This window comes from Nicotiana tomentosiformis, chromosome 9, assembly GCF_000390325.3.
Source record: "Nicotiana tomentosiformis chromosome 9, ASM39032v3, whole genome shotgun sequence".
Taxonomy (NCBI): Eukaryota; Viridiplantae; Streptophyta; class Magnoliopsida; order Solanales; family Solanaceae; genus Nicotiana; species Nicotiana tomentosiformis.
The window spans coordinates 12490829-12518361 of record NC_090820.1 but is presented as its reverse complement, the minus strand read 5'-3'; the positions used below and the strand labels follow the sequence as shown (position 1 = coordinate 12518361).

The window sequence follows — 27533 nt, the reverse complement described above, 5'->3', positions numbered from 1 at the left end:
CGAGGGATGTCAGTGTGATGGAGCGAAACGTGACGGGAGGTCTCTGATATGATACATATATTATATTATTAAAATGTTACACTATTGCATGATACATATATTATATTATTAAAATGTTACACTATTGCATTTGGCCATAAGTTTTGGAAGCTTTTTTCTAAAGAAATTTTGAAATATGTGTTTATTTATAGAATTAATCTAGTTTTTGGGAGATTTTGAAAACCAAAACTTCAAATACCAAATATAGCGTAAAAATTGCATGGGGCACCCTATTTGGTCTCTCCTTTGTAACTTATACCCGTTTTATTTTTTCGTTTGCATCCATACCCATTTTTATGTTAAAAGCGTTTTAAAAAGATGATTTTGCCCTTCTTTAATAAAAGACTATTGACAAACTGCAGGACAAAAATTTAAGCATGTTTAGGCTAAAGTTTTAGCAAATAAACTAAAAAAATTCAGTTTGTTTAGACTGAAATTTCGGATAAAATTCATGACAAAATTGTAGACTGCGTTGCAAAACTCCAGCATGTTTTGGTATGAAGTTTTAGCAAATGAACTAAATAACTTTAGCATGCATTAGCAAAAACTCTTTAGAAAATTACATGTTGCAAGACAAAAACTTAAGCATGTTTAGCTTAAAGTTATAGAAATTAACTAAAAATCTTCAGCATATTTAGTCTGAAATTTTAGCAAATGAACTAAATAACTTCAGCATATTTTGTCTGAAATTTTAGCAAATGAACTAAATAACTTCAGCATGCATTAGCAAAAACTCATTAGAAAATTACATACTACAAGATAAAAACTTAAGCATGTTTAGTTTGAAGTTTTAGCAAATGAACTAAAAAACTTAAGCATGTTTAGTCTGAAGTTTTAGCAAATGAACTAAATAACTTAAGCATGTTTAGTCTGAATTTTAGCAAATGAACTAAATAACTTAAGCATGTTTAGTCTGAAGTTTTAGCAAATGAACTAAATAACTTCAGCATGCTTAGACTGAAGTTTCGGATAAAATTCATGACAAAACTATAGACTGCAGGATAAATAACTTCAGCATGCATTAGCATGAAGTTTTAGCTTTAATGTGAAATAACTTCATGCTATATTAGCATGAAGTTTTAGTTTCAATATGAAACAACCCCATGCTATATTAGCATGAAGTTTTAGCTTCAAGGTGAAACAACTTCATACAAGTGTGATTCTGAAGATGAATCTGGACGAGTTTCTAATTAAGTTACTGAGAGGAGAGGAGGAAATCGTTTTATATCTTTCGTCAGGGGTGTAATTGTCATATTATTACGGATTTTTTGTGAGATGACTATCAAATCAATAATTTTAAAAAATAGGGTACATGTTAAAAGGTGACACAAATATAGGGTACGACTGCAAATCCCCCAATATAGCTTAAGATCTCTTTTTGGGCCAAATCATGACAATTTGGGACTTATTAGCTGGAAAAAAAGACTTTTTAACATGTCAAAACTTGCCAAAATTCATGTCCAAACAAATTTTTAATTTCAAATCAAACTTCACCAAAATATTTTTTTCAAAAAATATATGGGAATCCATATCCATACATGCCCGTAATAATCCATTAATCTTTTCAATTACAATTGAAAAATAATACTATAAGGACGATATAAGGACAAAAGTGATTTTCAAGTTTATATTTAAAAAAAAAAAAAAGGAAAATGAGAAAATCATGGGGAAGAAAAAGAATCTTGGACCATGAGGAATATATTATCTTCCTCTTATCTTTAACAGAAATTCACAAAGCAAATGATTGGCAAATTATTTGACATGAGTCTTATTCAGATTGAAAAATAAAGAATCTTGGAACATGAGGAATATGTTAGTACACCAATTTAGAGTACCAAGATTCACCACTGGAGCTGCTAACACTATTACTCTGCCACCCTTTTGTTATATGCGCGCTCCTCAACTAATTCCGACTATTCATTTCCTACTCAGTTGACAGTTCTCATTGCCCTGTTCATCTCTCTCTGGAATTGTCCATTTCAAGCAGCTATCCTTCAGACCCCTTTTGGCCCTTCTTGTAAATTCTCTCTCTTTATCTCTGTGGTTCTCAATATGTTACCTTATGCATGTATATTGTTATATTAGACAGTAGATTGCATTCGTTTTTGTGTATTCATGATGTTGATTAAGTCTGCAAGTTTACTGTTTGCTCAATTATCTGTACTGTCTCTCTCTTAGGTTTTGTTTAGGGGTCATTTGATACGCGGGATAAGGATAAGGTACGATAAAGTGCGGTACTAAATTTAGACTATGTTTAGTCGGGATAAATTTATACCGTCAACCATAGTATAAACTTAGTCCCAGACTTAATCGTGAATATCCCAGCTAATCCCACTTTATCCCATCAAACTTGGTATTATTTTATCCCATGTGGGATAAATTAGTCTAGGGATCTATAATCCCGGGATAATTTAGTCTGCGTACCAAATTGGTGCACATTTGGTGAGAGTTTCTGCATAGTATCCATTTGGTGCACCAAGGATTTATGCTTGACAAGTTATTAAGAATCATGTTTAAATGGTTAATTCTACTGTGTACATTTACAATTAAGCTTATTTGTTACTATTACGATCAAGAAGAGTGTTTTTGGGTTGTCATGAGCACCTATGATATTGAGGGTCATGAAAAGGTGCTGTAATCAGGAAAATTAAGTACAGTTTCTTTGTTTCAAGTATTGTTTTCGCGTTTTTTTTTTGTTTTCCCTGGTGTCCAATATCCCCTTTGGGGCCTCGGCTAATTTGAATTCGCGCTGCGTGAGGTCTATTAAAGGGGGAAACGCTCCTTATCAGGATTTTTTCCATTATTGTTTCAGTTATTGGTCTTCACGTTGATTGCATGCCTATACATTGTGGTGTTTCTCTTTTTTTTTCATGATTATAAGCTAAAAAAACGACTTGATGCTATTATTTTTTCTATATTGATTGGTCCTTTGTTGTGTGCCAATTTCTAGATGACGTTTGTAAGTTTGCTCAGAAATGGAAAGTGCTGAAGCCAGCCCTCTCAAAAGATACCCTCTAGGTTTGGATGAAACCTCAGAGGAAGAATACTCTTCTCAGTCTACTTTGCTCCAAGATTTTGCTAGTATCCCTACCATTGACAAGGCATGGACTTTCACATCTACCAGTGGTATGAATCCGTTTTTCCCATCATTTTTAATATACTAACTTTTGATGATAAAAATGACAATATAGACTCTGAGGATAAAGAATATCTATTCGTGAATTATTGTTTTTCTACTTTTAAGAGAGAAGAATTGTTGTTCTTCAAAGCTGCTGAATGACCCTTTTTTGTTTTTTGCTGCATAAAAAGGTTCTCAGTGTATGTTCTCAATCAGCCAGTCAAATCTCCTTGCCAACAAAAACAGGAGATACATATTATCTAGTCATATTTCGAAGGGAAGTACAAATGGTGTAAGCTTTCAATGGGCTGCCTTCCCTATTGAGATGCCTAGCGGGTCGATAATGGTTCCATCACCTTCAGGTTCAAAGCTTCTTGTTGTTAGAAATCCTGAAAATGATTCTCCAACCAAATTCGAGATTTGGAGTCCATCTCAAGTCGAGAAGGAGTTTCATGTCCCGCTCTCTGTCCATGGCTCTGTATATTCGGATGGATGGTAAAATATCTTACCTGCTTGAGGTCTCTGATTTTTCACTTCACCATCATATGGTGTTAGTTAGAATTTGTCAATGCAGGTTTGAGGGAATTTCTTGGAATAATGATGAAAACTTTATTGCGTACGTCGCTGAGGGGCCGACTCCCTCTAAGCCCGTGTTTAATCATTTAGGGTACAAGAAAGGGAATTCTACAGATAAGGAATGTGGTAGCTGGAAAGGTCAAGGTGATTGGGAAGAGGACTGGGGGGAAACTTACCCTGGAAAAACAGAACCTGCTATTTTTGTTATCGATGTTAACAGGTATCATAACTTATATTGTCTGCTTATATCAGTCTACAACAACAACTACACTTCAGTCCCAAATAAGTTGGGGTTGGCGATATGAATCCGCATTCCTTTCATTAAGCTCAACTCATATCATCATTATTACCAAAATAAGTGCTTATATCAGTCTAAAGGGTAAATATTTGATTTCTCTGGACAAATATAAATTTGTGCAGTGGAGAAGTACATCCTGTTGAAGGAACAAGGAAACTTAGTGTTGGACAAGTTGTGTGGGCTCCAGCTTCGGGAAGCTTGCAACAATATCTGGTTTTTGTTGGGTGGCCATCAGATACTAGAAAGTTGGGCATTAAGTATTGCTATAATAGGCCGTGTGCGTTGTACGCTGTTAGAGCTCCATTTTCAAAATCAGAAGATCACCAATCTGGGTATGTAACTTGCTACTTTTTACAGATGAAAATGTTTTGGATCAGCTGCAACTCTTCCTGTGTGAATATAGTGCACAGCCGGCCGAGCTAGGGAGAATTTCTTTATTTTTCATTTATTCTCCTACATGTTTGATGGAATTTTTACAATTTCAGAACTAATGCAAGTGAAGAAGCATCTCCTGTTAAGCTGACACAAAGAATAAGTAGTGCATTCTTTCCTCGTTTCAGGTATGTCTGCTTATACAGATGCTAGAAAGACGAGACATGTAGATGAATAAGTAACTATGGAATTAGTGAAAGCATGTTGCTACTTAGTCTCATATCGCTCTTATTTGATTATTATCGGGAATCAACAATAGCTTCATAAAGGATCTGTCACTATCTTGTATAGTTTCTAAAGTTAAGTTTGTTTGAAAAAGTTAAACTAGCTATTAGTTTTACTGAATTTTCCAGCCCAGATGGAAAGGCCCTTGTGTTTCTGTCTGCAAAAAGTTCCGTAGACTCTTGGGTACATTCTGCAACTCAATCACTTCATAGAATTGATTGGTCCCCAGATGTGAAGCCAAGTCCAGATGCTGATATTGTTGATGTGGTATGCTCTGTCTCTGTTTTACTAACTTATATCAGCACTTTGAGGCTAGTCAATGATCGTTCATTGTTACTTTCATTATAAAGTTAATACTCTTATTAATATTGGAAAAATCTCCCATAGACTAATTAGTTCATTGTTACTATTTTTCATTTTTTCGTTCTTATGTGGCAACTGCAGGTTCCTGTTGTGATGTGCCCCGAAGATGGCTGTTTCCCCGGCCTTTACTGTTTTAATTTGCTAAGAAAACCTTGGCTTTCTGATGGATATACCATGATTTTATCTTCTGTCTGGGGAAGCACTGAAGTAATACTTTCAGTGAATGTGTTGAGGTAACTAAGGCTAATGTGACTATTTTTCACTAACATTATGGTGTCACGGATTTCTTTGAATTTTCTCTGGACTAATGATTTCTTGTTAATCTATAGTGGAAAGGTGTCACGCATTAGCCCAGAAAATTCGAACTTTTCTTGGAGCTTGCTTGCACTAGATGGCAATAACATTGTTGCTGGTAAGACTCGCATCTATTTTGCACAAAGTGTTTATCTTTGTATTATTCATATACTTGTTTATTCTGATCAATCCAATTTGAATAAAGCTGATATTTATCTGTTTCAAAGTCTGTAGCAGTCCCGCTGATGTTCCTGAAATCAAGTACGGTAGCCTTGTCGTAAAATCATCTGCGGAGGCCTCATGGAGTTGGCTAGATATTTCAAGTCCCATATATAGATGCTCTGAAAAGGTTCTTTTTTTTGTTTGTTCATTAACTAACGTATCATGCTGATTGTTCTGCTCGGTGTTTACTTGTGAGAATAACATTTCTGATATCCATATCCATCTATGATGCTCACAGGTTATTTCTCTGCTGTCATCCTGCCAATTTAGTATTATTAAAATTCCAGTCAGAGATGACTCCGGGAACCTTACAAAAGGTACTAATTCGTCATGATCCGACTAAAAACTTGCTTATAGATGTGCACATGGGCGTTTTAAGTTTTGAGGAGAGATCCTTTTATGTTGGGGAGATCAACTTCTTGCTTTGTACACACTACCCTCCCCAGACCCCACCTGTGGGATTATACTGGGTTTGTTGTTGTTGTTGTATCAACTTCTTGCTTTAACCTTATGCACTTATGTCCAGATGAAAAGACATTGTACTATCCTACACTTTTAACTGACATATAGCATATACATCTTGATTAACTGACATATTAGTGTCAGAGAACTACAAAGAAAGAATGTTTTTACAGCAATATTGAATATTAGTCAATAGTGTTATTTAACTATGTGTTAGGATGAGCGAATGAACTGTTGATGGCTCTGTCTATTTTTCTTGGTCACTCATTGCAAATGTTTGATGAGGGTTAGTAATTCCCTTGGAGCTTGAGCGGGAGGTTTATCATATGAAACTCTGCATGCTTATGAGCTTTTGTGCGATTTGCCAAGTCAATTTCCAAATTAGTGATCTATAATAATTTTCTATAACTGTAATCACGACCAAGTTTAATTCTTTTCAGGTGCCGGCAACCCATATGAGGCTATCTTCGTATCCTCCAAGTCTAAGAGCCATAATCTGTGTGATCCGCTAATCGTTGTCCTTCATGGGGGTCCTCACTTCATTTCATTATCAAGCTTCTCTAAGTCCTTAGCTTTCCTTTCCTCAATTGGTTATAGCTTGTTGATTGTTAATTATAGGTGAGAAACTTTCATGCCTCCTGACTTCTGAAGGATGCTGAAATTTATTTGAGTATGATGAAATACTAGTAATGCATATGAAATAGCTTGATGAATGTTCAACCCCATAAATTGAAAAGCAAAGCTCATCAAAAATAAAAACTCCTAAAGTTTCAGAATTTCCTCAAGATATTGAGGGAAATTGCTGTTCAATCTAATTATCAACTTGTAATACCTATTCCTATTTGGTTTGACTTTCGAGAATGAGACCTTTTCCTTGTAGGCAATCCAGACCAGACAAATACTAAAGTAATTGCTACTCTCTTGTTTGAGGCAATCCAAGCCAGACAAAGTGCATATATAGATTTGCTACTGTTCTAGAAACATTTAATTGAGGTACTTTGTGTTAGGCTAAGCGACAGTTATCACCGCGATTAAGTTCCCTTTCTTTTTATTACCTTATCTTAGAGGCTCCTTGGGATTTGGTGAGGAAGCACTGCAATCTCTTCCAGGGAAAATTGGATCACAGGTACTTTTCTGCGGTCCTCTTCTTTTTCTTTCGCATAAAAGTTTCTTTCTTATTAAGGATTTGAAACTGAAAAATGTTCTTCCTCATTTGTAATTTTTGATATATAAATGTGAGCAGGATGTTAATGATGTGCTAGCTGCTATAGATCATGCTGTTAATATGGGACTCGCAGATCCAGCTAAAATAGCCGTGCTTGGCGGCTCCCATGGTGGATTCTTGACGACACACTTGATCGGCCAGGTCTACTAGTTCTACAAATATTGGCTTAATTATGGTTTCTACAATCTATTCATTTGCTACTGTTTATTCAGGCGCCAGACAAGTTTGCTGCAGCAGCTACAAGGAATCCTGTTTGCAGCCTTCCTTTGATGGTTGGTACAGCTGATATCCCTGATTGGTGCTATGCGGAGACGTTTGGAAAACAGGGAAAATTGATGTATGCTGAAGCTCCTTCATCTGAACACCTTGCTGTCTTTCACAGCAAATCACCGATATCACACATCTCCAAGGTCTGCTGTAACCAACAAAATGTTGATTTGAAAAAGCTTTCCATTTTACACAACCGTGTTTCCCATTATAGAGTAAAACTTGAAATATTATGTTTTCTAGATTTCAGGGATAACTGGTAATAGTTGTATAAGAAGTAAATCATGTACCTATGGATGCAATTTTCTGGATCCTATATTTCTGAAATCATTCCTTACATCTTTGTTATTCTAATGTTGCAGGTCAAAACTCCTATACTCTTCCTGTTAGGTGCCAAGGACCTCCGTGTACCAATATGTACAGGATTGCAAGTAAGATTTATTATCGTCTTCGTCTTACTTCTTATATTAATACATGTTTACATTTCATTCTCAACATGATATTGACAGGTTTGTATTATCATGTATAGTCGAGGGCAATGGCGAAGCCAGAAATGTTTCCAAGGGTGTTCAGACTTGAAAGAACTAAAAAAAATTCTCAACAAAGGGCGTTCAATATATATTTTATACATCTAAAAGCAATATTTTACTTATATACACAGTGTAATTTTTCGTAATATTTCGGTGAAGGGTGGTCAGTTGACAACCCTTTGAAAAAGGTGGCTTCGCCCCTTGTCGAGGGTCTATTGGAAACAACTTCTCTACCTTCACTAGGTAGGGGTAAGGTCAACGTACACACTACCCTCCCCAGACCCCACTTGTGGAATTATACTGGGTTTGTTGTTGTACATTGCAAGGATCATTCATTTGCTTTAATGTACCTGCATTGAGCGGGTGTGTCATGAGTGTGGGTTTTATGCAGATTCTTGAAGATACACAAAATATTAGCGAAAACCTGAACACGCCATATTAGATACTTACACAGACCCATACCAGATAGTTGAGTCCATGTAACATAGATTCCCACAATGATGATATATTTTTCATTTTTCACCATTAATTCCTAGTATGATTATATTGTTTAGAAGAATATCCAGTGACTGGCTCTACATTAAGGCAAGTAATGCTATTCTTTTTCTATTTATCAGTAATCTTTTTTAGAAAGGACTTTTCTTGAACAAGTCAGTCTCAATCAACTATGTAATGAATATCAATTTAGAAACATGAATAAGTGAATTGTGGTTAGTCCATGTTATAAGATGTATAATTTCAGAAAGTAAATGCTTTTCCTTTCGTTGCACGCAGTATGCACGTGCATTGAAGGAGAAAGGAACTGAGGTCAAAGTGCTGGTATTTCCCGAGGACAATCACGCAATTGATAGGTAGGATAGTCCTGAACCAATTTATGTGCATCCTTGGTAGTGCTGAGTTTGATATTGTTTTCCCTTCGAAACTTAACCTGTTTCTGTCTTTTTGCAGACCACAGTCTGACTTCGAAAGCTTTCTTAATATTGGAGTGTGGTTTAAGAAGCATTGCAAATAGACATATATTATTCATATCTTGGCAGAGATTTCATACATTCCTCCACTCTCACTTGCAAGAAGAAGATGAAGTGATTTGCAGGTCAAATTTCAGATCTTCCACTCAAGAAGAACGACGATTATACTCCTCTCGTTGACGTTCAAGCTCGCATCTGAGTTGAAGATATGAACACTCTAATAACATGTTTTACCTAAGGAAAGTTGTCATATATATATATTTGACCTCTGCAGTGACTGGCCATTCAGCACTCATTGTCAAACTCAAAATGTATGTAAAATAAACTGACAGTTGCTTTCGTTGTACAGTTCAATAAATCATCAAAAGGACTTTTTCTTCATTTATGGGAGCAAGATTTGTTAACAGTTTCTTATATAGTATTTCTCATACGCAAGAACAGATTGTAAAATTTTCCAACTGTATTGTGAACTGCAGATAGACAGGAGTTGTAAGATTTTTTAAATACTAATATTTGATGATATTATCTCCAATTTCTATTTGGTATATGTACAAAGTTAAATAACATCAATTTAAAGAAAGATATGATCTTTCAACTTTTTAACAACATAATAAAAGGTATTATTAGCTTAATATGATTTCGTTTTTAGTCTTATCAAGTGAAAAATGAAAATTGTAATATACTATTTGATTCATGTATAGTTTCTTGCTAGTTTTGCTCACAAAATAGGTGTACTTGTTTGCTAAATCTTAGTTGAAGCAAAATACTGACATTTAAGTTCTCTAAAGAATTAATCTAACCTGATTTAGCTAAAAATTCATGATATTGGTATCAAAGAGATTAGGATAGAGGAAGTAGTTTAGAATGAAACATATTACATTATTCAAATGAGTGGAGGGATACTTTATACTAAAGTATCAAAATAATATTCCGATGCATAATTTATTGAATAGAGATCAATTATTTTTATCCTTAAACATCAAATGCAGCTTAAATTAATAAGACTTATCCAGATATAAGGAATATATATTTCCAATTTTGAGTTAAAATTATTGCCCGAGTACTGACACAGTAAGAATGATGAGACACTCAGAGGAAATGAATAAAGAAAGTCAATTATAGATGCTCTTTGGCAAGTGGGACATAATAAATGGACAAAACAAAAACATTGGAATTTAGTGACAAACTGATCACTTCTGCTGCTACTCTACTCTTCTCCTTTCCTCCATTTTCATTCCAATTCTCCTCAACTTATTATCAGCTAGATCATTTTTCATTCTCCATGTAAGCTTTCTTGGTTTATCTTTATCTGCATGTGTGACTATGAGTATCATATATACTGTGTGTCTGTATATGCATAATTTTGTCATTAAGTTTTTCTCCTCTTTCTTTGTGTCTGCTAGCCAAGAATTATCTTTTTATATTCAGAATGAGCTGAACAGTCCTAAAATATTACAGTTAGAATGCTGCAAAAGAAAGAAGGTTGAAGGAATTGATTCTTTTTCTTTGTTAAAAGTAGGTATCAAGAGTAATGAAAGTGAGGCGTGATCAGATTGTTTTATCGGAAACAACCTCTCTCTACCCCGCAGGGTAGGGGTAAGGTCTGCGTACACACTACCTTCCCCAGACCTCACTCTTGAGATTATACTGGGTTGTTGTTGCTGATATCTTGGTGAACGATAGACATTGAAACCAATAATGGATATCCGTCTCTTGTAGTTCTCTAAAGCAAATTATCACATAATTGTAGTTCTTGTTATTTTAGTTCTGCCTAACCATAATTGAATTTTGTCAGTTTGCTTGCAAATGGAAAATTCAGGAGCAAGCCCTCTCAAAGATATTCCTGTTGGTTTAGATGCATTTTCAGAAGAAGAATACTATTCTCAGTCTACATTACTCAAAGAGTTTACTGAAATCCCAACAATTGAGAAGGCGTGGACTTTAAAATCTAACACTGGTATTGCTACTTTGGTTCTCTCTAGTTCTTCTAAGGAATAAATATGTACAAAAGATGACTCGTTATGTTCTTTGTTGTTTCGCGGTTCAGGAGGCTCACAGGTTATGTTCTCAATTAGCCAACCTAATCTCTTGGAAAACAAGAAAAGGAGATATGTATCATATAGTCACATTGCCAAAGAAAGAGATGATTCTGTACAATTTCATTGGGCTGCTTTCCCTATTGAGATGTGGACAGCATCTTTGATGGTTCCCTCTCCATCAGGTTCAAAACTTCTTATTGTTCGAAATGCTGAAAGTGATTCTCCTACTCGCTTCGAGATTTGGAGTTCATCTCAGGTGGAAAAGGAGTTTCATGTTCCTTCATCTATACACGGATCTGTATATTCAGATGGATGGTAACTTTATTTGCTATCCAAAAAAGTACTGTATCCTGTGGTAATAGCATTAGCAGTCATTAGTTGTTATTTCTATCGGTTGCCTGTCTCAGGTTCGAGGGGATTTCCTGGAATTCTGACGAAACTTTGATTGCTTATGTTGCTGAGGAGCCTGTTTCTGCAAAACCGGCATTTACATGTGTTGGTGACAAGAAAGGGAATTGTCCAGATAAAGATTGTAATAACTGGAAAGGTCAAGGGGATTGGGAAGAGGGTTGGGGCGAAGCATATGCAGGGAAAAGACTACCTAAGCTTTTCGTAATCAACATTAACAGGTTAATATAGCTGATATCTGTTAAAGTAGTTTTGGAAAACTTTATCATTTAAACTTGATGAGGGAACCCTTTAATGCAACATTCTGCAGTGGCGAGGTACGCGCTGTAGATGGAATAGAGAAGTCAGTGAGTGTTGGACAAGTTATTTGGTCTCCATCAGCAAAGGACTCACTACAATATCTAGTTTTTGTCGGGTGGCGATCAGGGACGAGAAAGTTTGGTATCAAATACTGCACTAATAGGCCTTGTTCTTTGTATGCTGTTAGAGCTCCTTCTTTTAGATCAGAACCAGAACAATCTGGGTAGGTTGCTTGCTCTAAAGAAGCCTTCTTTTTTCAAAGATTTCGACATCTTGCTTACGCTAAAACATTCATTTCTATTTCCACTGAACCGACCAAGTATTTATTGATAAAATTTCTTTGATGTTCTTGTAATTTCATTTTTTTCCGTCTTCAGAACGGATGCAAACCTATCGGCAGTTCTGCTGACAGAAAGCATAAGTAGTACATTCTTCCCTCGTTTTAGGTATGTCTACTTTTTGAATTGTTGGCTCTCAACAACTCCTACCAACAAAAGAAGAAAGCAAAAATGGAGGAGTAACGAGAAATAAAGGAAATAAGAAATAGGTGAGAAATAAAAAGAAAACAATTCAGAAGTTCACTTTGAGAGGCCCATGCATTTTATTTCCCTGGCTTACTTTTTCTTTAATAGATAAAAAGGTGATATGGTTGCATAGCCTAGTGGAAAACATCAATTGTAAAGTCTAATTAAATAACTTTTTCGAACTATAACATAAAATCTGACAACCCCATTTTTGGTTTCTAAATTCTCAGCCCAGATGGAAAGTTCCTGGTGTTTTTAGCTTCAAGAAGTGCTGTAGATTCCGGAGCACATAATGCAACAGATTCACTCCATAGAATTGATTGGTCCATTGATGCAGAGCCACGTCCACATAACAAAATTGTTGATGTTGTATGTTTTTCTGCTTTGCGCACATGTTGTATGTGGTTGAACCTTGTCACTTACTACTCTTGTTGAATTGAACACACTGACGGCATAATTATTTCACCTTTTCCATTTTCTGAGTTCTTAAATTTGTTGTTTCACTTAATCAAGCTTATTAGATAAACCATGTGCTTATTGGTGTTCAATGACATGTATAGGTTCCTGTTGTGATGTGTGCTGAAGATGGAAGCTTCCCTGGGTTATACTGTTCAAATATTCTTAGTAACCCGTGGATTTCTAATGGACGCACTATGGTTTTATCATCTGCCTGGGGCAGCACCCTAGTTATACTGACCGTGGATGTCTTGAGGTAAAGCGGGGAGACCATTCTATCTCCATCGTACTCAAATGTTGTATATCTTCCTCTGTGTTCAACCACATGCTCATTACTTTCAGTGGAGACGTATCACGAATCAGCCCTAGCACATCAGAGTTTTCATGGGATGTCCTTACTCTAGATGGTGACAATATAATTGCAGGTAAGAGTCAATGTCGACTGGGGAATCTAATTAGTAGCTCAGTTGGTTGGAAACCTGAATTTTTATCTTACTAGAGAGCAGAGGTGGACCCAGGATTGAAGGTTAGGGGTGCACTTTTGGATTCAACCAAAATATGCTTTGTATAGAAGGTGTCCACTACTAATATATCACTATTTTCTAAAGACATATATATATATACCTGAAATTTTTGCCGAACTTTACGGGTGGTGGTGACCCCTCTTGGTATAGCATAGGTCCGCCTCTGTTGGTGAGAGTTCGATTCCCCACCTTGTAATCCCCTCCCCCATTTCCCCTTCCCCTACCCCCTATGTAATAAAAAGACTTTTTAACTGACAAAAACAACTTTGCCTCAATCCCAAGCAAGTTGTGGGTCGGCTATATGACTCTCTTTACTAACCATGTTGCTCATTTAAGCTGACATTTTAACTTGTCAAAAAAAGAGTCGGGGTTGACACCTGAAATCTTCTGTTTGATATGCTTGAAAATGTATTGCCTAATCAAAAACCAAGAGAGTCTTCTGATGTTGTTTATATCTTTGAAGTATGTAGCAGTCCAGTTGATGTTCCTGAAATCAAGTATGGTTGTCTTGTCACGAATGCCTCTGATTACACCAGATGGAATTGGCTAGATATCTCAAGCCCCATAACCAAATGTTCCGAAAAGGTGAATATAATGTCCACATTGTTTAAACCCTTTTGGGCTAGGCTACAACGAATAAAGACTAGCCCAGTCCTAATTATTTTCTTGCGATTCTTCAAAGGTGAGGTCTTTGCTGTCATCCAAGGAGTTCTGTATAATGCCGGTACCTGTTAGAGATTTCTCTGAGAACCTTACAAAAGGTATGTGATATTATAGCATGTCAAGAATGTTTGGTGGGTGTAATCTCTCTTTTTTAACCAACAGATGTAACATTAATTTTTAGCTCAATTTTATGTTTCATTGCTTCTAATTTATCGCGTGAATCTAATTCATGGTAGGTGCATGCAAACCTTATGAAGCTATTTTTGCGTCGTCCAAATCAAAGAAGCATGATGCATGTGACCCGCTAATCGTAGTCCTTCACGGGGGTCCTCATTGTGTTTCGTTGTCAAGCTTCTCAAAATCTTCAGCTTTCCTTTGCTCGCTTGGATTTAGCTTGCTTCTTGTAAGTTACAGGTAAGTTAAAGAGTAGCCTAATTACTTTTTGGCATCTGTGATTCTTGCCAGGAAATGGCGTCTTTGAGTAGTCGACAATTGAGATTTACTTTTGAGTGTACTATAACTTGTGCTGAACTAGCAGAAGATGTGTGTTACGTTATAAATCACTTGGTCCAAATCTCACATTAAGATAAACTGTAAACTTGTAAAGACAGATTCCATATAAGTTTATCTTTTTTATCTTGACATTCATGATTCACCATAAGATTTGTACGTGGGAAAATGAGTTACCAAAACAGTATTTGCTATATATTTTATGCTCAAACTGCCATCTTATAAATTAAGCAATATCTTGATTACATTACAAAACCAATTTCTTATTGAGGTATTTCCAGAGGTTCTCTGGGATTTGGTGAGGAAGCATTGCAATCTCTTCCAGGGAGAGTGGGTACGCAGGTGCTTTTCGTCCAAAGTTCTTTACGACAGCCCATTGCTGTTCTCTCCAATCATATTTTTATCCATAATGATAATCATTCTTTTAAGTTCCTTTCAATTGTTTCACATCCACAGGATGTTAATGATGTACTTGCAGCCGTAGACCATGTCATTGATATGGGACTTGCCGATCCATCCAAAATTGCTGCTGTTGGCATTTCCCATGGAGGATTTTTGACGACACACTTGATAGGACAGGTTGAATAGTTCCACAAATTACCTGTTTTTACTACACCTAAATCCACTTCTACTAAATGTTTGCGCGTGGCCATTAGACCAAACGTTCTGATACTTCGTTTATACGGTGATATGAAAAGTTAAAACTATTCTATTCTTACTCATGCATTCGTATGCAGGCACCGGACAAGTTTGCTGCTGCAGCTGCTAGGAACCCAGTGTGCAACCTTGGGCTAATGGTTGGTACAACTGATATACCTGATTGGTGTTATTTTGAGGCATTTGGAAGTGAAGCAAAATCAACCTTTACAGCAGCACCTTCAGCTGAACATCTTGCTCTATTCTACGACAAGTCCCCCATTTCACATGTATCCAAGGTATATATGCTTCATCAGCTGGTTGTTTTTTGTTGAAAAGAAATAAAACTTTTATAACCTAGTATAATTTTTCTCATACTATCAATGTATTTTAACATGTCGTAGTAGGGTAACCTGCGTTGCTTTTAGGTTACTAATGATCTCTCTTTTGATGGACGGTTAACTATAGTTAATCTGTTAGGCAATTTTAGGTGATCTGATAGTGACCGTCAAGATAAAGAAGTTAAATTCTTATTGAAGAAAGGCTACCAGGTTTTATTGGACAGGAGCGTAGAACTTGGCAACTGAAACGCAAAGATTATAGTCATCATTTCACATCTGTTCTTTCTACTTCTCATTGACATCCAAACAAAAAGAAACTGGAAATGGGTGGGGAAAAAATTACAGTTAATTCCTTTTAGACATACAATTTGCTGGTGCATATTGGAATTTACATGGCACTAGATTGTTTTATCGATGCTCCTATACTAACATGGAGGTAATCTTGCAGGTCAAAGCTCCCACGCTCATGCTATTAGGTGCTCAGGACCTTCGCGTCCCCATTACTGATGGATTACAAGTATGTACATTTCTTTTTTTTTGGGACATAAAATCGTAATAACAATGGAAATCATCGCTTCCTTGGCTCCTTTTTGTCGCTTGAGTTCTCCAATTTTATCCGAGTCTAACAAGAAAGAATCCATTCTCCTATTAATTGGGACTCTGAATAAAAAAATCATTCAGCTCATTTGACCATCTTGTGACAATGAAGTTAAGTTTTCGTACAAATATGAACACTTCCTACAGTGCTATCGCGCTCTCTTCCATTCTGATGGAGAAACTTTAGTCCGTCTTGCCTGCAAGTTTGGTGTTTGATAAAACATTGTGTCTCAGTAAACATGTTTTGTTCTTCTGTGTCTGATGCAGTATGCGCGAGCATTAAAGGAGAACGGAGCAGAAGTTAAGGTGATGATGTTTCCTGATGACATACACGAGCTCGATAGGTAATTGTGTTCCTTCCCCCTAAATTTGAGCACTAGTTTTCTTCCCTCACCTGAGATGATCAATAACCGTTTTCCACTTATCCATCAGTGTAATTAAATTTCATGTTATGCTATGTAGTGAGATCTAATGCCATGTGTTTACTTTTTTGGCAGACCAAGAACAGACTTTGAAAGTTTTCTTAACATTGGAGTGTGGTTTGAGAAGTACTGCTCATAGATTGCCACATTAATCAGTGTTTCTGCAACAAGAATAAAGGACAGCCTAGTGCACACGGCATATTGCGTTCACGCAGGATGCCCTTTACCGTAATGTAGACAGACTACCCTAGTGAACGCAAGATGCCCTTTACCGTAATGTAGACAGACTACCCTAATGCAAGCATTAATTGTTGCTTATATGGCTCGAACGCATGACCTATAGGTCACGCGGAGATAACTTTACCGTTGCTCCCCGCTCTCCTTCCTTTCTGCAACAAAAATGTTTAGAGATTCACGGCCTGCTCTTCCAAGAAAATGAAGGTCATAATTGACTCAAATTCATCATGATCATACTACTATACTAATAAATTGCTTGTAATTCTCTATATAGCACTTGAAAATATGTCTCTTATTAATCAAATGCATAGTGCACTTTTTCAGGGATAAGTGCTCCTTTTTGCACAAACCATGAAGTATTTAAAATTCCTTTTTTCCCCTTTTTGCTTATGGCCATTAAATTTTTCCCGAAATTCCAGCAGTAACAAAAATTGGAGACTGAAATTATATACTCCTTCCTCCGTCTCAAATTATCGGTCATAATTTTTAAAAAATAGTTGTCTTAATTATTTTTTTTCATTACCCTTAATAGTAATTGTTCTTGAAGACGGAGATAGCACATAAATAGAATAAATATTCAACGAGGAGAAATTATATTTTAAGACATAAACAAGGGTGAAATAGTCCAAAACTCCTAATTAATATTTTTTTAAGGGGCGTGTAAAAGAGAAACACGACAAATAATTTGAGACGGATGGAGTAGTAGATAGATATCGAAAGGGTCTTCTTCGGAAAAAGAAAAGAGCGATTGAATAAATATTTCCTTTATTGTAATTCGTACGACACATCTAAGGATGCGTACTCACTACCCTCCTAGACCCCGCGTATGGGATTAAGCTAGGTTTGTTGTTGTATCTATGTTGGAACGTAATCAAATTGTTGAAACTACTTTACAGATAATATTTTTCCACGACTTTTAATTATTTTGAGAGTTCAAATTCATTTAACTATTCAAAATTTAAGCATTGTTGTGATTCTTTTTCTTCGAATACTACTAAAAGAATATACTTCCTATAAGGAATAAAAAGAATCTAGTGTGTAATCAGAGAGGCATGTTTCCGGTAGAACTTAGGCTCAAAAAAGATACAAAAGTAAAGCGGATAAAAAAGCTCAGGAAAGGTAAAAGCAAAAAATAACAATAAGCAGTAATACCAGCAAAACAATCGGAAAACCAAAGTATAAGAATTGTAATAACAAAAATTTGAGAACAAGAAATACGAGACTATTACTAAATAGTGCACTACAACTACTGGTACAAAGAAGACGATCGGCTACCTAATCTCCTGCCCTAATTCTCGACCTCAACATCTTTCTATCAAGGGTCATGTCCTCGGTGAGCTGGAGCATCGCCATGTCTTGCCTAATCACCTTTCCCCAGTACTTCTTCGGTCTATCCCTACCTCTCCTTAGGCCCTCCACGATCAACCTCCCACACATCCTTACTGAGGCATCATCGCCTCTTCTCTTCATATGTCTTAACCATCTAAGTATCGTTTTTCGCATCTTGTCCTCCACCGAAGTCACTCCCATCTTGTCTCAAATAACTTCATTCCTAATCTTATCCAGCCTAGTATGTCCGCACGTCTATTTCAACATTCTCATTTCTGTCACCTTCATCTTCTGGACATGGGAGTTCTTGATTGGCCATCACTCAGCCCCATACAACATAATCGGTCTGATCACCGCTCTGTAAAACTTACCTTTAAGTTTTGGTGGCACATTCATATCACACAAAACACGAGAAGCGAGCCTCCATTTTATCCAATCCTCCCCGCGATACGATGTGTGAATTCCTCGTTAATCTCCCGATTCTCCTGTATAACTGACCCAAGGTACTTGCAATTGTCTCTCCTAGGAATAACTTGTGAATCCAACCTCACATCCCCGTCCACTTCCTGATCCACACCACTGAACTTGCACTCAAAGTATTTTGTCTTGGTCCTGCTCAACTTGAAATCTTTAGACTCTAGAGTCTGCCTCCAAACCTCTAGTCTTGCGTTAACACCACCTCGCATTTCATCAACTACAACAATGTCATATGTGAATAACATGCACCGCAACATCTTCCCTAAAATGTGGCGTGACGCACCATCATATAAATGTAATATATTTCTATCAAATTAATTCCTTAAATATCTGATATTTTTTTCTTTCAAAACTACAGATACATTCTCTCTATTTTATTTTAGACACTTTTATAATTTGAAGGGTTAACAAATTTTTCCTTTGACTCGATTTTCAAGAAAAAAAATGAATTTTAAAATTTGTGCTTTATACCCATTCTTTATCTTAAAAATTTAACGTTCTTCAGACTATTTTATTCATTTTAGTATTTTTCAAAAGAATTGAGTAATATATAAGTCAAATTCAAAGAAAATCCACATAAACCCAAGACAAAGTTTGACTACCAAAACCAATTAAAACCCGCCGTCTGTGGGGATCGAACCCACGACCACGTGGTTAAAAGCCACGCGCTCTACCACTGAGCTAAGACGGCTTTGTGGTAGTACACACTTACATTTTTAAATCTATATAATAATAATTCTCCAGTCTCAATTTTTTTCTTGCTTAGCCATTATGTTCATCTTCTTTCGTTCACTTTCTTAACACCAATTCATTCTGAAGTTCCTAATGTGCTGCATATCTTAAAACTTTTACTGAAATTTTACATGTAATCAACTGACAGGTTGAAGAAATGTTCGTGAAGTTACAGTATGTTGATACCAGCAATTGCTTCCACATACTAAACTCAACTAAATCCACTCCAAATATAGGAATTTCAATCCCAACCACCAAGAAATACAAGGAGCAGAACCAATTGCATGACCCAAATGGTAGACTTGAGAAAAGCAAGAATCTTGGGGTCAAATTCAGGCCTGGAGTTGGCTATGACAGTGATGTAAAAGAGAAGCTGGACTATCAAATTGCCAAAAACTCGCGTACTCATGTTTGGAAAAATGGCGTTTTGAAGACCCAAAATGGTTTCGTGAGGAAACCAGTTGATAAAACTGAGAGTGAGGAGAAAATTGGGGGTCAAGTGCAGACCGAGCGGTCGACGAAATGCGGCAATGACGTGAAAAGTGGCCAAGACTCACCTACCCATGTTGTGAAAGATAGTGTTTTGAAGACCCAAAATGATTTTTTGAGGAAACCAGTTGAAAGCATTGAGAATGAGAAAAAATTGGGTGGTCAGTTGAGCTCGGGGAATATGGTGGAGAAAGTGCAGATTAAGTGTTCGACAAAATGGGCAAGATATGGAGGATGCATTCCTGTTATGCTGGAAGCTTTGGAGACAGTTAGTGATTTGGATGAGGCATTGAAGCCATGGGAAAAGAGTTTGACTAAAAAAGAAAGGACTATTATATTGAAGGAACAGGTGGAGTGGCAACGAGCAATGGAGATTTTTGAGTGGTTTAAGAGAAGAGGATGCCATGAATTGAATGTTATACATTACAATATTATGCTTAGGATTCTCGGGAAAGCACGGAGGTGGGGCGAGATCGAGAGGTTGTGGAGTGAAATGAGGGCAAAGAGAGTTGAGCCAATAAATTCAACTTATGGGACTCTGATCGATGTCTACAGCAAGGGTGGGCGTAGGGAGCAGGCAATGAAGTGGTTGAAGTTGATGAATGAACGAGGTATGGTACCGGATGAGGTGACAATGGGAATTGTCGTTCAGATGTATAAAATGGCGGGGGAGTTTAAGATGGCAGAAGAATTTTTAAAAAAGTGGTCTTTATGCAAATGTCTGGTGGAGGAACGCGTAAATGGTGCCACAAGAAGTGGTAATAGGGTCAATGGTTCTTCTGGTTCAAGTGTTTGTTTGAGCTCGCATACCTATAACAATTTAATTGACACTTATGGGAAGGCAGGGCAAGTGAAAGAAGCATATGAGACTTTTCATGAGATGTTGAGGGAAGGAATCCTGCCAACGACAGTTACTTTCAATACAATGATACACATGTGTGGTAATAATGGCCGAATGGAAGAAGTTGCTTCCTTGATGAGGAAGATGGAGGAGCTTCAATGCCATCCTGATACAAGAACATATAATATTCTTATTTCCCTTCATGCCAAGCACGACAACATAGGAATGGCTGCCACCTACTTTAAACTTATGAATGGTGCTTCTCTAGAGCCCGATTCCGTGACTTATCGCACTCTTTTATATGCATTTTCTATAAGGAATATGGTAAATGATGCAGAGAAGCTCATTTTGGAGATGGATAAGAAAGATCTAGAGATTGACGAATTCACTCAGTCAGCTTTGACTAGGATGTATCTAGAAGCTGGGATGGTAGAGAAGTCTTGGTCCTGGTTCCAAAGGTTTCATCTTGCTGGAAAAATGGCTTCTGAATGCTACTCCGCCAACATTGATGCCTTTGGCGAACGTGGCCATATTTTGGAAGCTGAGAGAGTTTTTAACTGCTGTAAGGAGGGAAAAAGACTTACTGTCCTTGAGTTAAATGTAATGATCAAAGCATATGGAATTAGCAAGAAATACGATGAGGCGTGTTATTTGTTTGATAGCATGGAGAAACATGGCTTATTTCCTGATAGATGCAGCTTTAGTTCGCTCATTCAAATGCTTGCTGCTGCAGATTTGCCACTGAGAGCAGCATTTTACGTGAGGAAAATGCAGGAGGCGGGATTAGTTGATGATTGCATCCCTTATTGTGCTGTGATATCTAGTTTTACTAAAGTAGGTCAGCTGGAAATGGCAGTAAGATTATTCGACGAAATGATTGCATTTGATGTCAAGCCTGATGTTGTTGTTTATGGTGTACTGATAAATGCCTTTGCTGACATAGGAGGTGTTAAAGAAGCTACAAAATACTTGATTGAAATGAGAAACTCTGGTTTAGAGACAAATGTTGTTATATATACTTCTTTGATTAAGCTATACACCAAAGTCGGGTATTTGAGAGAAGCCGAAGAAACATACAAAATGCTTCAGTCGTTTGAGGCAGGGGCTGATGTATATTCTTCGAATTGCATGATTGACTTGTACAGCGAGCGCTCTATGGTTAGACAAGCAGAAGAGATTTTTGAGCACCTAAAGAGAAAGGGAAATGCAAATGAGTTTTCTTATGCGATGATGCTGTGTATGTACAAGAGAAACGGAATGTTTAAGGAAGCCATTCAAATTGCCCGGAAAATGAGAGAACTCGGACTTCTGACTGACTTGTTGAGTTGCAACAATGTGCTTGGATTGTATGCAACTGATGGGAGGTTTAAAGAAGCTTTGGCGACTTACAACGATATGCTTTCTTCTGCCATCCAACCTGATGATTCAACATTCAAGTCACTTGGAATTATTCTTCTTAAATGTGGTGTTCCAAAGGAGGCTGTTGGAAAGCTGGAATTTATTAGGAAAAAGGATCCTCAGAGTGGCATGCAAAAGTGGAGTTCAACGTTATCTTCTGTTATCGGTGTGCTTGATACTGACAGTCCTGATAGAGAAGATGCCTAGCTCTTCCTATAGATACTAGTATACCATGTAACTTCAATTTTCAATGCTTATTTAATAGTTGCATTGAAAAGATGGATTGCTACTTCTGTCTTGTCCATTTTGAAACTCAACTTAGAAACAGATTACAGTTCGACTTACACTGAAATTGTGAATCAGTGACCTGAGGTTGAGTTTCTGTCTAGTTCTCATCTTATTTAACTTTGGCGTTTTAAATCATCTTTTCTCGATTGTCATTGCTTTTGATGTTTAATTTGTAAAAGACTGGAAGTAAACATAATTTATTTATTGAATTCATGTCAGACTACATAGAACTAAGGACTATTTCCTGGTATTTTTCAAGAGCAATCAATCAACTATCAGTTGACTGCACCTCAATCCCCTATGTCCCCTTGAACTACATAAGAAATCCTTCTTCCTGTGACATAAAGGAGCAATTGTAGTAATTTCTTGAGGGTGATCCCATTTTTACCTACTATAACTACAACAAAATCTGTTCCCAGGAACATTTTTAAAATGTTATGTTAATTATAAACACCAATAAAAGGGGTGCAGCTGATTACTCTGCGAAAGCAGTGTTAGTCAACTAATGATAATAACTCTAACTGGTCTTTACTCAATGAGACATATGGCTTTATAGAATGGGATTCTAGTTCTTGGGGTCATCATCTGTCTTCATTTAGTTTTCTAGATTTAACAGTTATATGAAGTTTTTGCAATTTTACAGGTTGCTTCTCTTGGAGAGGGACTATCATTTGAAGCCCATTTATTAAGCAGGTACAATTTGTAGTGTTTTCTCCCCTTTCATATTTCTGCTTAACAAAACATTGTCTGATGGTATGCATATTATTGCATATTGTCTACAGGAAGCAAGAAGCAGTTCGCGAGAGAGAGTTAGCTTGAAGAACTGTGAATACAAGTGGTAAAGACAAATATTGTTATTAACTATGTCACTGATGCGTCAAAGACTGTTGCTTGTCAAACTTATTAATACTAATGGTATGCATCAAAAACTTAACAAACACTATCTGATGTTATGTTAGTGGTTCAATTCTTGACACTAATTTGAACCTGCTTTGAGAATAGGGAGCTGCCTTTGAGTGATGTGAACTTAATGGAAGCTTACAGGACTTTAGTTGAGAATTGTTAGTTGCTGAAGTCTGTTAGGTAATTAATACTCAGTTCTTCAGCAGTTTGTGCCAAAACTTTGACTGGTTTGGAGTGCTACTGCCTGAGAAACAAAAGATTGTGCAAAATTACGACTAGTGTTAATCAACGTCTAACTCTTTTTCAGCAAAAGATTTACCATAACTCTATTGTTGCCTAGTCCTTCTAAAATTTACTACTCCCTCCGTTCCAGTTTATGTGAACCTATTTCCTTTTTGGTCCGTTCCAAAAAGGATGATCCTTTTCTAAATTTGAAAACAATTTAGCTTAAACTTACAATTCTACCTTTACTGAGAAAGTTTTTATAACCACACAAATACTCTCGGCCTTTTTTGACTTGTTTAGGACCACAAATTCCAAAAGTTCTCATTTTTTTCTTAAACTCCGTGCCCAGTCAAGCAGGTTCACATAATTTGGAACAGAGTGTTTACTATAACTTTGTTGTCGCCTGGCCTTCAAAAAATCCACTAAACAATGATCAACAGGTTAAGCATTTCCTTTTGACATATTGACATGGCATTATTAAATTGGGATAGGATTATCATCATAAGATGAGCATATCAGAGTATATCCAAATCCCTTTTTCAGGTCATTACTTTTTTTCACTAACAGGAAAACTACATTACATTATGTGCTAGTGGAGATACTTTTAGATGCTATTTTGTAAGTGGTTTTAGCCTGTCTAGCATGTGTAGATATTTTCTTTGCCAGATCTATACGTTTATTTATTGAGTGCATCTTTCTATATTGTTCTTTACTGCAGTAGTATAATGTCTTTGAAATAGCACCTTGTTGATTAAGCTGCTGGATCCAACAACTAGCTCAACAGCTGCTAGTATTTGTTGTGTGGTGAAATGGAGATCTATGCTTTTCTGCACTGTACAAGATTTTATACTCAGTATAATCCCGAGAACTTGTTTATTATGTTTTCAGCAAATTAGGCTTGGTTGAAACTTTAGTTGACGAAAACTTACCACTATTATATTATATTTATGTATGTCAGATATTTGGTTCTTGGTTTTTCATTGAGTCTACCTTATTGGGACCTCTGCTTTAAAAGGCGTTTTTGGGGCGAGCCCCGGGGCGAGGTGTACCGAAAACGTCCCGGGGCGATGGCGTGGGGCGAAAGTCTCAAGAGGCGTACGCCCGGGCGTTCGGGGCGCGTTTTTTTAGTAAGGATAAGCCCTAGAGATTTTTTCAAATTAAAACAAAATTTGTTGAATTAGTCTTTCATATAATACCCAAATTCTCAAAAGTCAGTTTGGTAATTACTCAAAAGGTTTAAAAAGGAACTCAAAAGTATTAAATTTAAAAGTAAAAACCTTTTTTTATTGATTTAAGCCATAATTCATGGTTTTTCCAATTTTTTATCTTGTCCGCTAGTCTGCTAATATTTCCCAAAAGCAACGAATATTTAATTTTTTTACAAATATAAAGAGAACTACCTCCTACCTCCTTCTTCTTAGCAGCAAATTCAAAGTTCAAATTGCAGGTTAATCATCCTTTTTGTTCCTCCATATAGAAAACTTTATTCTTTGACTCAAATTACTTGTGCTTGTAAGTAACGTATAATAGATTGTTTTGATTAGTTTTTTGTGGGGATGTAGCACACATATATATAGTTTTCTTCAATTTTTATGCAATTTTACCTATTTATAAATATTTACTGTCATTATATTATTTTATAAAATATTAAAAACTAAATACCTATGGGGCTTACGCCCCGTTGAGACATATGTAAAACGTCTCGCCTTACGCCCACGCCTTTTAAAACACTGATTGAGACTACTTTTTTTTTGGGGGGGAATCAACTTGTAATGGCAGCCATGAGCCGATCTATAGTAATAATTACGGGTTCACGTGAATCTAAGTAAATTTTGTACCATCTTTATATGCATGTTAAGAAATTTTCTAAATATGTGAACGTAATTATTATTATTATTATTATATATATATATATATATATATATATATATATATATATATATATATATTAATTTGAGGTGGTAAGAATTCATGAACTTCAAATTTTGTATCGTTTTTGTCTGCTGTCATTTGTGCTGTCAAACTGCTGACTTTAGCCTTATTTTTGCCACTGTCATGTTTCAGACTTAATTGAAAGAAACTGAAGCAGGGAAAACACTGAGAAACTCATGAAGACGTTGAAAATTTTGATTCTATGAACCGTTTAATAGAACTTGCTTAGCTTCAGCCTTCCACCGAGATTGATAAACATTATCTAATTTGTCATTTTCAGTTTCTTCTAAAAGAATGGGCTTCCATAGCCGCCCACCCATTTAAAACTATTTTCTGAAAGATTTACAAACCAAACTTGATTATCAAACCGCCGAACCAGCTACAAGCATGGATAAGCTATAAGCTAAGAGGAAGAGGTGTGGCATTTCCTCAAACTCTTGCATAAATTACTAAATATTTTGTGCATCGAACTATCCTAACCTTTGAAAAATTATAGAGATTATTTCATGATCCATGGGTCTAGCATTAGATTCAAATCAAATTGAAATATTAAAAATAAACAATTAAAAACAGATGCATAACTAAACCAAAAAAAAAAATGTTTTCCATTTCAATTTACAGAGTCCAAAAAAGACTAACAAGAACTACATTTTAGCTCACTAATTACTGCCTAATGCCTATACGCCCTGGAAGATCAAGTATCAAAGACACCTACCACTATGTAATGCCGCCTCCATCCCCCGCCGTCCGCCACCACAAAGGCTCAAACTCCGCCGCCGGCCGCTGGCCACTGCCATATTCCACCACCACCTATCCTCTTCAAGATCCATCATTATACCATGAAACAACAATATCTTTCAACCCAAATTTCAACTCTTCCCATTGACAATCCTCAAATTCTGTTCCACCATTCACAACCTTAAACTCCACCAACCATAACTCCTTTGCCACTTCCAATATTTCCACCAACAAAACCACTCTCCTTTTCACCAACCCAACTCCCCCACTCTTCCTTCTTTCCACTCTATACCCTCCATCTTTCCCAATCTTCATCACCTTCTCCTCAACCTCAATCACCCCCACATTCGTCGTAAACCTCATTTCCTTCTTATTCAACCCCATTTCAAATAACCCCGACAAATCCAACCCCGAATTCATCGATATAATATCAAACGCATTCATTCTCCCCATATGTTTACTACTTTCCTTCTCCAAAATCCCCTCACCAAATTGCTTAATCTCTTCTTGTTTCATCGACGACGACCTTTTAAACCAGGGAGTTTTCATCAACTCCTCAATACTGTATCTCGTATCCGGGTTCGGGTCAAGCAACCGGTTTATTACTCTCCGAGCCGGCTTTGAAACCCAATCGGGAAACTTAAATTCACGGCGATGTATAGCTTTATACATGTTAGGTAAATTTGAATCATCAAAAGGTAAACTACCGGCGAGAAATACATAGAGAATAACCCCACATGACCATGCATCCGCTTTAGCTCCGTCGTACCCTTTTCTGTAAACTACTTCAGGTGCAGTATACGCCGGAGTTCCGCAAGCGGTGTGAAGGAGACCGTTACGTAATTGCTCCGGCAAGGCGGAGAGTCCGAAGTCAGAGATTTTAAGGTGACCGTCTTCATCTAGGAGGAGATTTTGAGGTTTAATATCGCGGTGTGCGACGCCGTTTTGATGGCAGAAGTGTAAAGCGGAAGCAAGCTGGTGGAAGTAAAACCGGGCGGTTGATTCAGAAAACCGGCCGCCACGGCGGTTGAGCTTCGTGAAAAGTTCTCCGCCGTGTGCGAGTTCCATTACGAGGTAGATTTTGGTTTTTGTAGCCATGACTTCGTGGAGTTTAAGAATGTTTGGGTGGTGATTAAGGCGGCGCATGGCGGAGACTTCTCGGATTATACGCGGTTCCATAGAAGCATCGAAAGTAGTTGTCGTTGTAGTGGTTTTGTTTATAACTTTAATGGCGACTTCTGTATTGTTGTCGTCTAAACAACGGCCGAGGTAGACTTTAGCAAAGCTACCACGGCCTAAAAGACGACCAAGTTGGTATTTGTTGAGAATTATTGTACCGGTTCCGCTACCGTCGGAGCTGGTGGTTCTTTTGATTTTGACGGTGGAAGGTGGTGGTTGGGGGTATTTTACATCCATGCCTAAGGCGGCGGATGGTGGGTGGAGGCGGAGCAAAGGGAGGAGGAAGATTAGTAAGTGGCAGGGCAAGAAAGAAGAGGGGATGAATG

General features: G+C 36.9%; 4 protein-coding genes and 1 non-coding gene across 12 annotated transcripts; 3 read left to right on the top strand and 2 right to left on the bottom strand.

The window, feature by feature from the left end:
- Positions 1-1741: 1741 nt before the first annotated feature.
- On the top strand, positions 1742-9551 carry LOC104096283 (acylamino-acid-releasing enzyme-like). 2 transcript variants are annotated; one of them, XM_009602638.4, is made up of 18 exons: positions 1746-2056; positions 2990-3165; positions 3349-3652; positions 3732-3953; positions 4154-4363; positions 4517-4591; positions 4817-4955; positions 5133-5284; positions 5381-5463; positions 5573-5694; positions 5806-5884; positions 6470-6647; positions 7095-7155; positions 7273-7395; positions 7467-7664; positions 7884-7952; positions 8826-8902; positions 9000-9551. In XM_009602638.4, exons 2-18 carry the CDS (start codon positions 3015-3017, stop codon positions 9061-9063), a joined length of 2307 nt encoding a protein of 768 aa, XP_009600933.1. In that variant the 5' UTR covers positions 1746-2056; positions 2990-3014; the 3' UTR covers positions 9064-9551. The 2 variants fall into 2 exon arrangements, with proteins under 2 accessions (XP_033512038.1, XP_009600933.1); XM_033656147.2 differs by lacking the exons at positions 8826-8902; positions 9000-9551 and adding an exon at positions 8031-8799 and having other exon boundaries at positions 1742-2056.
- A 600-nt stretch (positions 9552-10151) lies between these two features.
- On the top strand, positions 10152-17006 carry LOC104096282 (acylamino-acid-releasing enzyme-like). Of its 4 annotated transcripts, none has more exons than XM_070185987.1 (18): positions 10152-10303; positions 10815-10976; positions 11067-11373; positions 11466-11687; positions 11777-11989; positions 12144-12212; positions 12521-12659; positions 12851-13002; positions 13089-13171; positions 13734-13855; positions 13953-14031; positions 14170-14347; positions 14725-14785; positions 14900-15022; positions 15181-15378; positions 15869-15937; positions 16285-16361; positions 16515-17006. In XM_070185987.1, the coding sequence occupies exons 2-18, from the start codon at positions 10826-10828 to the stop codon at positions 16576-16578; spliced, it is 2307 nt and encodes a 768-aa protein (XP_070042088.1). In that variant the 5' UTR covers positions 10152-10303; positions 10815-10825; the 3' UTR covers positions 16579-17006. The 4 variants fall into 4 exon arrangements, with proteins under 4 accessions (XP_070042088.1, XP_070042090.1, XP_070042089.1 ...); XM_070185988.1 differs by having other exon boundaries at positions 10174-10336; positions 14725-14777; positions 14928-15022; XM_018770869.3 differs by lacking the exon at positions 10152-10303 and adding an exon at positions 10318-10336.
- A 2095-nt stretch (positions 17007-19101) lies between these two features.
- Positions 19102-19173, bottom strand: TRNAK-UUU (transfer RNA lysine (anticodon UUU)). Its single transcript has one exon. It is a non-coding gene; the product is annotated as a tRNA-Lys (tRNA).
- Positions 19174-19262: 89 nt separating this feature from the next.
- On the top strand, positions 19263-24358 carry LOC104096281 (pentatricopeptide repeat-containing protein At3g23020). Of its 4 annotated transcripts, none has more exons than XM_070185805.1 (4): positions 19263-22176; positions 22874-22923; positions 23013-23068; positions 24077-24358. In XM_070185805.1, exon 1 carries the CDS (start codon positions 19372-19374, stop codon positions 22147-22149), a length of 2778 nt encoding a protein of 925 aa, XP_070041906.1. In that variant the 5' UTR covers positions 19263-19371; the 3' UTR covers positions 22150-22176; positions 22874-22923; positions 23013-23068; positions 24077-24358. The 4 variants fall into 4 exon arrangements, with proteins under 4 accessions (XP_070041906.1, XP_033512037.1, XP_018626381.1 ...); XM_033656146.2 differs by having other exon boundaries at positions 19263-22314; XM_018770865.3 differs by having other exon boundaries at positions 23013-24358.
- A 1514-nt stretch (positions 24359-25872) lies between these two features.
- Positions 25873-27533, bottom strand: LOC104096280 (CBL-interacting serine/threonine-protein kinase 7-like). The gene has a single exon (XM_009602635.3). The coding sequence runs from the start codon at positions 27442-27444 to the stop codon at positions 26110-26112; it is 1335 nt and encodes a 444-aa protein (XP_009600930.1). The 5' UTR covers positions 27445-27533; the 3' UTR covers positions 25873-26109.

Bases quoted from the DNA above. Each gene is read 5' to 3' on its own strand.
- LOC104096283 (XM_009602638.4), top strand. From the start codon at position 3,015: ATGGAAAGTGCTGAAGCCAGCCCTCTCAAAAGATACCCTCTAGGTTTG. The intron at 3,954-4,153 runs GTATCATAACTT...AAATTTGTGCAG, and splicing joins TTTGTTATCGATGTTAACAG to TGGAGAAGTACATCCTGTTG. The intron at 5,885-6,469 runs GTACTAATTCGT...AATTCTTTTCAG, and splicing joins CTCCGGGAACCTTACAAAAG to GTGCCGGCAACCCATATGAG.
- LOC104096282 (XM_018770869.3), top strand. The intron at 13,856-13,952 runs GTGAATATAATG...GATTCTTCAAAG, and splicing joins TAACCAAATGTTCCGAAAAG to GTGAGGTCTTTGCTGTCATC. The intron at 15,938-16,284 runs GTATGTACATTT...TGTCTGATGCAG, and splicing joins CCATTACTGATGGATTACAA to TATGCGCGAGCATTAAAGGA.
- LOC104096281 (XM_070185805.1), top strand. From the start codon at position 19,372: ATGTTCGTGAAGTTACAGTATGTTGATACCAGCAATTGCTTCCACATA.
- LOC104096280 (XM_009602635.3), bottom strand. From the start codon at position 27,444: ATGGATGTAAAATACCCCCAACCACCACCTTCCACCGTCAAAATCAAA.